Source organism: Miscanthus floridulus, chromosome 1 (assembly GCF_019320115.1).
Source record: "Miscanthus floridulus cultivar M001 chromosome 1, ASM1932011v1, whole genome shotgun sequence".
Classification (NCBI taxonomy): Eukaryota; Viridiplantae; Streptophyta; class Magnoliopsida; order Poales; family Poaceae; genus Miscanthus; species Miscanthus floridulus.
Genome location: NC_089580.1, coordinates 28213951 through 28221490, shown reverse-complemented (window position 1 = coordinate 28221490; position 7540 = coordinate 28213951). Strand labels below are relative to the sequence as shown.

The 7540-nt window shown below is 51.8% G+C and overlaps 1 protein-coding gene across 1 annotated transcript; it reads right to left on the bottom strand.

Moving 5' to 3' along the window:
- Positions 1-2127: 2127 nt before the first annotated feature.
- LOC136469720 (subtilisin-like protease SBT1.7) lies at positions 2128-4724 on the bottom strand. Its single transcript, XM_066467822.1, has one exon. It carries the CDS (start codon positions 4568-4570, stop codon positions 2279-2281), a length of 2292 nt encoding a protein of 763 aa, XP_066323919.1. The 5' UTR covers positions 4571-4724; the 3' UTR covers positions 2128-2278.
- Positions 4725-7540: the final 2816 nt, after the last annotated feature.

Here is a 7540-nt window from a genome sequence, read left to right as displayed (position 1 = left end):
CCTGAACACTTTTACCATTATTTTTAAAAGGCCTAATCTTGATTAACTTCAACCAACAAGTACTTCATGCAATAGTCCATACTTTATACTAAACCATAGGAACAAAAATATTTAAGCACTATTTAACTATTTGCTCAATATAATTCACCAAAAATAGCATTTTAAACATAAGTTCAAATTATTGTTGATTCAACGAAAAGGCTAATTTTTTTTGTTTCAGATTCAATTTTTGAGCTCTCAAGAACACTAGTTAACAACATTTATTTTCAAAAATTAAAGTTGCATTTTCAACTACACCACTTGCTCATCATCTTTACTTAAGTACTACACACAAGGTATATTTTATTTTTGTTTATATAAATTGTTTTTCGTTGACCTTGACCTAGGTGCTAAGCAAGCTCATAACACCAGAGGTGTTACACGGAAGCTCGTTGTCCGTCTACTACTGGCGCTATTGCAACATGTGCAATACCCGATTTACTTTTAAAATATCTAGATACAACACTTACAACATACATATGAAGAAGATGAAACATTTGAAATATGTGTCTGAAAAACTTACAAAAACACCTGAAAATACATGAAAACCCATTGTAAAACATACGCAAACATCTAGATAAAACACTTGTAACATACGTGTGAAATATATGCAACATAGATGAAATGTTGGGAAACAGAAGCTTGCAACTTACGTGTACAGCCATAGCAACATATGCAACATCTCGATCTACTTTTGCAACATCCATATGAAACATTTGTAATATACCTATGAAACTTCTGAAACACTTGAAACATAAAGCTTGCAACGTACATTTTCACCCTTCTTCCGTACGAAGCAGCGCAGAGCGGGTGAACGGCAGGTTCCAGCCACCCGGTGGCCAAGGATGGTGGCGTGGCCTAGCAACGGCTAGCTACGCCTGCGCCTGGCCTGGGCCCTTCCAGCGACGGCCCCCTCTCTTGGCCGCCTAGACTGGGTGCGGTGAAGGACAAAGGTGCCGCGGGGGATGGGGTGCGCCGTGGGGGATGACGGCGGCGGCGCAGCGGAGCGGGGCGGGCGGACAGCCACACAGACAAGCGCGGAGTGGGGAGACAAGCGCAGAGTGGAGAGATTTAATTTTTTTTAGGCCTGGGTGGACAGACGCCTGGGCATGAGCATTATCGTATTTTTATATCTCTCAATAGATTTGCTATGAAAATATATTTTATAATTAATCTAATGATACTGTGTATCTATAATAAATCTTAGTGCTTTGTATAGATCTAATTGGAAGTTAAAATTGTTTGATCTCTTGAAAAACAAGAATTGTATTTTAATGGGACTGAGGGAGTATATGACAAACAATTTCTTAGGAACCTGAACAACACGAGTTAGACATGTACTTCCTCCGACCCAAAGTAAATTAACTCCTAAACCACCCTATGTTAAACTATCTTTGGGTCTAACCAACTTCATAGTGAAGAATAATACTTATGACACCAAGTAGAAGTTGATTTATTTTAAGATAGACAAAAATTTGACTTATGACAACTTTAAAAGTTGATTTATTTTAAGATAGAGGGAACACCGCAGTAAGCGCAACCGACTAGGTTGAATGGAATAACGGTGCTTTACCGGCTTGATTCTTAGGGCTTATTTGATCTATTAGCACTAAAAATTACCAGCTAAAATTAGTACTAGTTGGCCTAAATAGACCCGCTAATAATTAGCCAAAGTACTGCTAACAATTAATTTCATTAGCAGGTTTGAAGTTACTAATAGTTCATATTCACTTTCAACTCATCGTCCAACCACCTGTTGGCAGGTGGATATAAACAATCTTTGTTAAAAATTAGCTATCTAGAATTTAACAGCTATTAGCTATTAACTAACTAATTTAAATTAACGCTAATGGATCCAAGCGTACCCTTACACTGCCCTTAGACTGATCGCCGTGGCTGTGTCAGCGAGCGTAGTATACTATTCTCAGATTCCTCAACTTGGAGGGGATAAAAACATGAGCCTTGCCCTTGCTACAGGAACCATGCTGCTGTGGGTTAGGTGCAGAGCAGCATGTTCTGCAGGATGCGCTGCACGGCCCAAATACCCAAACGTTGACAAACTTATGACAAAACTGACAAACTTATGACAAAACAAAACGCCGGAGACATTCATGAATCATGATTATTCTCCTTCAAATTCGGGTCACGTAGAAGAAGTGCTCATTTTCATGATCATACACACACTGAAAGTCTGCAAGACTGCAACCCAGTCGGATGCCATTGCTACGCCCGCTAGCTATTAGGTCCATGTCGCCGCGATCGGGCTGGCGACCACGTGGTGGTCGCTGGACCAGACAAGCCGGCCGAACCCGTTGGTGCCCGACGGCATCCCGCCCGCCGTGAAGCTCACCGTGTAGCTCTGCTTCTCGCCGGCCTTGCTGAAGCTCAGCGTCGACGGCTCCACGGACACCGTCACCGGGGTGCTGCCGGCGGCGGCGGCGCTGGCGGTCACCTTGTACGTCCCAGGCTGCCCGACGTTGGTCACCGTGCGGGTGTGCTTCACCGTGCCGCCCGCGGCCGGGAACGCCACGGAGAAGGACGGGTAGTTGAGCGCGGTCACCGTGTACGTGCGGTTGGCGCTGCACCCCTCGGACGGGTGCTGCCTGGTGAGCGCCGCGATCTGCGCCGGCTCGTAGTTGTTGGCGCAGAGGAAGTCGACGTAGTCCGCCGCTGTGATGTCGTACACCAGCCCCGGGTCGACGGCCTTCGCCGGGTCGACGTGGCCGGCGCCCATGTCCAGCGGCGTGGCCGGCCGGCCAGTGGCCACGTCCAGGATGCCGTTGCCGCCGGGGTACTCGTTGTACGCCGTCGTCATCAGCGCCGACCGGATGGCTGCCGGGCTCCACTCCGGGTGCGCCGCGCGGAGCAGCGCCGCAAGCCCGCTCACATGCGGGCATGACATGGACGTGCCGGAGATGATGTTGAAGCCCACGCGGCGGCTGTCGCCGGGGAGACCCGAGGGGCCGACGGACCCAGACCACGCCGCCAGAATGTTCACGCCGGGCGCGATGATGTCCGGCTTCAGGATGCTCGACGTCACAGTGTTGGGGCCCCTGGAGGAGAAGGCCGCAACGACGGGAGACGGCTTGATGCCAACCTTCGTGCCGGCGAACACAATGGTGGCCGTCGCCTTCGGATCCGACATGGCGTAGTCCCTCATGGCGTCGCCGGCTTTCTCACCCACGCCGGAGCCTGGGAGAATGTGCGCGTCAGCGACGAGCTCCTCGCCGTTGGCGGCGGTGTTGGCGAGAACCATGCCAGCGCCGCCGGCGTCTTTGACGACGAAGCCCTTCTGGACCCTGGCGTTGGTGCCGCGGTCGCAGAGCACGATCTTGCCGGCCACCTTCTCTGGGATCAGGCTGCCGGACATGCAGAGCTGGCCCATGCTGCTGTTGGACGCGTTCCCCGCGTAGATGAAAGGCACCGGCGTGGTAGGCAGAGGCTTGCCGCTGTAGAGGGACACGCCCGTGTAGTTCTTGCCGTTGCCGAGCATGACGTAGGCGGGGAAGTCGCGGTCGATGGTCCCAGCGCCCACGGTGGTGATCCACGGCGCCCCGTTCGACAGCGTCGCGGCGCCCGGACCGGCATTGCCAGCGGAGCAGGACACGAAGATCCCCTTCTCCATGGCGCTGAAAGCGCCCACCGCGACGCTGTCACGGTAGTACTCCGCCGTGCCGCCGCCGAGGGAGAGGGAGAGCACGTCGACGCCGTCCGTCACCGCGACCTCCATGGCCTTGAGGATGTCGGAGCTGAAACACCCGCCGACCCAGCACACCTTGTACGTCGCGACGCGAGCGCGGGGCGCCATGCCCTTGGCTGTGCCGGCGGCGTAGCCGAGCAGGTCCGCGCCCTGGACGGCGCCGCCCGCCGCGGTGCTCGACGTATGCGTCCCGTGGCCGTCGTTGTCCCTCGGCGACCGGGATTCCTTGGACGTGTCCACGGGGCCCTTGGCCGCCTCGTAGCCCGTCAGGAAGAACCTCGCGCCGACGAGCTTCTTGTTGCACGCGGAGGAGTTGAAGTCGTTGCCGTCCTCGCACTTGCCCTTCCAGGCCGCCGGCACGGGGCCGAAGCCCGTGTCGTCGTAGCTCGGCCTCTCCGGCCACACGCCGGTGTCGAGCACCCCGACGATGACGTCGGTCCCGGTGCCCGACTGCGGGAACAGCGCGTCCGTGCCGTCCAGACCCAGGAACTCCCACGTCCGGGTGGTGTGCAGCTCGTACCGCACCTCCGGGTTGACGACGAGCACGCCGGGCTGCGACTCCAGCGCCGCGGCCTCCGCGCGCGTCAGCCGCGCCGAGTAGCCGTGGAGGAGGGTGTTGTAGGTGTACAGCACGGTGGCGGCATCCGACACCGCCTGAAGCGACGCGGCGTACCATTCCTCATGCTCCACGAAATCACTCGGCATGGCGGAATGGGACATGTGGACGATGTAGGTCTGCCGATCCTCCCGACCAGCCGCGCCCGGGGCCGCCGCCAAGAGAGCGGCGGCGGCCACAGCAAAGATCATGCATACCTCGCCATGGCGCTGCATTGTGAGTGAGCGAGTGAAGGTAACGGAGTGGCGATTCTTGGCAGTGGAAGTGAGACTGAGGTAGATCGGGACAGTGGATTTATAGAATCAAGAACGGGGTCTCGAATGATTGCAACCGGACAAAGGGACCAGATGGACCGATGCTACAGCGGTAGCGATCGAGGGAGGAGACGGATGGGGAAGAGAGAGAGCGAGAGTGGCCGCACTGCACATGGCTGGCCGCTTTTAACTTTTGTTTTTTTGGCATCACCACCACATGACCGTTCCAGGAGCCAAAGATGCTGCTCGCAATCCGTGAAAGTATTCAGTGGTCAAGAGCGGTTGCACATCGATCGTGTCGCAGTTGTTAACTTCCCCTGCGACCCGGCCCATGAGCCTGAGGACCAGGTAGAAACTGATGTCTGCGACCGCGATTAACTTGTTCACCTCCGTCACGGCCTCCGGGTTTCTGCCCAAGCTATCTCTAAAGGCACAGAGAATGATTTCTTGAAGCTTTTCAGATAGATAACGATAGCTTTAGATTAGATAACGATAGCTTTAGATTAGATAAAACAAGATGATGTCTCGTGATGATGCTGCCGCTGTTGGACGTCGATGATGGTGGGAGGTGGCGGTGGCGGTGCCTGCCTGCCGTGGCCATCGAGCCAGATGACGGCATGGCTTGGCTGCCCGTGGCCGCAAGCGAGCTACTGCTAGAAAACAACAATTCCTCTCGCCGAACCCATGTTCGGCTGTTGCGTAGCGGACGGCGAGTTCCACGATTGCATGGGCAACTGCTCGTCTACATCGACGCGGACGAACACGGCCTTGGACGAAAGCGAGCGAAAGGCGTCGTGCTTTGCTTCGCCGCGTGACGGTTCACACTCCACGGTTCACACACACCTGTAACGTGCGTGCGTGGTTCGCCGAAAGTAGCCGGCGATTTTCGGGTGCGGTGTGGAACGGAGAAAGAAAGGCGGCTGGCTCGTAGTCGTAGGCCCGAGGCTCTTGACTGGGTGGGCCGCCTGTCAATTGGGCTTACGGTGGAGTGGGCCCCAAGTAGCCGTAACACATCAGGGGCGGAGGAGCGAGATTCGACCGTTGCGGCAGCAGCGGGTTCGGGGGAAAGCCGTCGTATCTTTTGTGCCCATTGATCTGCCACCGAAATTGCTTATGCTTGGTTTATTACCAAAGCCAAAGTGTGCCTTGTCAAATTAGGCAAAAATGTTTGCCAAAATTTGGCCAGTTGAATGTGAGATATTGGTGAACTTAAGTAGCAAATTAGTAGCTACTAAAATGTTAACTGCTAAAACATTGGACCTGTTTGGATCTCTACAAAACTTAGTTGCGAAAAATTTGGATCCTCAACTAAGTTAAGTTAATACTTTAACTACCACCCAGCTAATAAATTAATTATTAGCTTGTTCTCCTAGCTAACACAAATAATATATATATAGGACCTTTACTATTAAAAAATGGCTTACTCGTATTTTGATTATTAAATTTTAGGCTTTAGACAGACCCATAGTACCATCATGTAATTATTTTGAGCCGATGATGCAGACTTGTTTTCAATCTTGATGCGATCCTAACCTTCATCGCCTCAGAAGTCGGATGGCTAAGGGTGGCTTTTGTTCGAAGACAAGGGTGGACGAGATATGATCACCCATAGATTTCAGGATATGGATATCCATGGTGCTTATTTGGTTAGATGGATAGGGCAAGCCATTAGTCCGTTTGGTTGGATGGATGATAGAGATGAGAATAATTAACTAATTATATATTACTTAGAGTAACAACAACTAATTATACACTAACACTATTTTTATCACGATAATCAATAATTAAAAATAAAATATGTTAATTAGCACTACTACTATCCTAATTGACGCACAAAATGTGCGCTAATCAACATATTAGCACTTTATCAAAACTAATCTTGTGATTATAATTATTAATTAACCTTTATTTGTTTGCTAATGATAAATATTAGAAAACATGGATAAGCTTATCCGCCGGTTTTTTTGTGATAATTGTATATCCAGGAATATTCTCCGCATTGGATATCCATGTCCAGCCAATCCATTAAACCAAACACCACCCGTCCATGGATGATTATCTCTATTCATAATATCCATCCAACCAAATATACCCTAAAGCTAAGACGAGATCCAATGCGTTTTCAACTTTCAGCGGGTCTTCAGGTCGTCAACTTTGCACTAGTCGCTTGCAACATTGCCGCTTTGCCAGTTGCACACTTGCACTGGCGTCCCCTGCTGAAAGCCCACCGGCCCGGGCCGTCTCCTGCCTGGAATGCTTCACGGCAGTGACAGCGTATTCATTCATTCGTACCGACGCACCGTCGTACGCTACCCGTGTCGGAGGCAGTAATAAATACCGTCCACCCGTGTGGTGTGGGCGTCTGGGCGTCTGGCCGTGTGAACACGGGTGGACGGACGCAGTGCCGCACCGGTAGTACTGGCGCCGGCCGTCGGGCGTCGTACGCCGGGGACCATGGCGATGGCGATGGCGACGGCGATGGCGATGGCGACCTCCCTTTCGGTCCTCTTTCCTGGGGCGGCAGCTTTGTTGGGTCGCGTACGTACTCGCGTTGCGTCAGATCGGAGTGGGCGAGCCCGCCACTTCTCAGAGCCGCGTGCCCGTGACTGACTGGACTCTGGCGAGGGAGAGGGCATGCGGGTACGCGCAGTGCGAGCAGCCGTGGCCCGTGGGCCGCGGCGGTCAGCAGACAGAGGCACGCGGGCGGCCAGAGCTCGAGCCCCGAGGGACACGGCATGGCACGCTACGGAACAGCAGCCGTACTCCTGTCGTTTTTTAGTTTTAATCTTCATTGACCGTTCGATTTATTTAAATTTTTATGTAAAAAATAATAATATAAATAAATTATTTTTAAAGTATCTCTAATGGTAAAATAAGTTATAATAAAATAAATAATGTTTATATAAAAATTTAAATAAAACGAATAGTCAA

Excerpts from the sequence above, each read along its gene's own strand:
- LOC136469720 (XM_066467822.1), bottom strand. The coding sequence starts at position 4,570 with ATGCAGCGCCATGGCGAGGTATGCATGATCTTTGCTGTGGCCGCCGCC.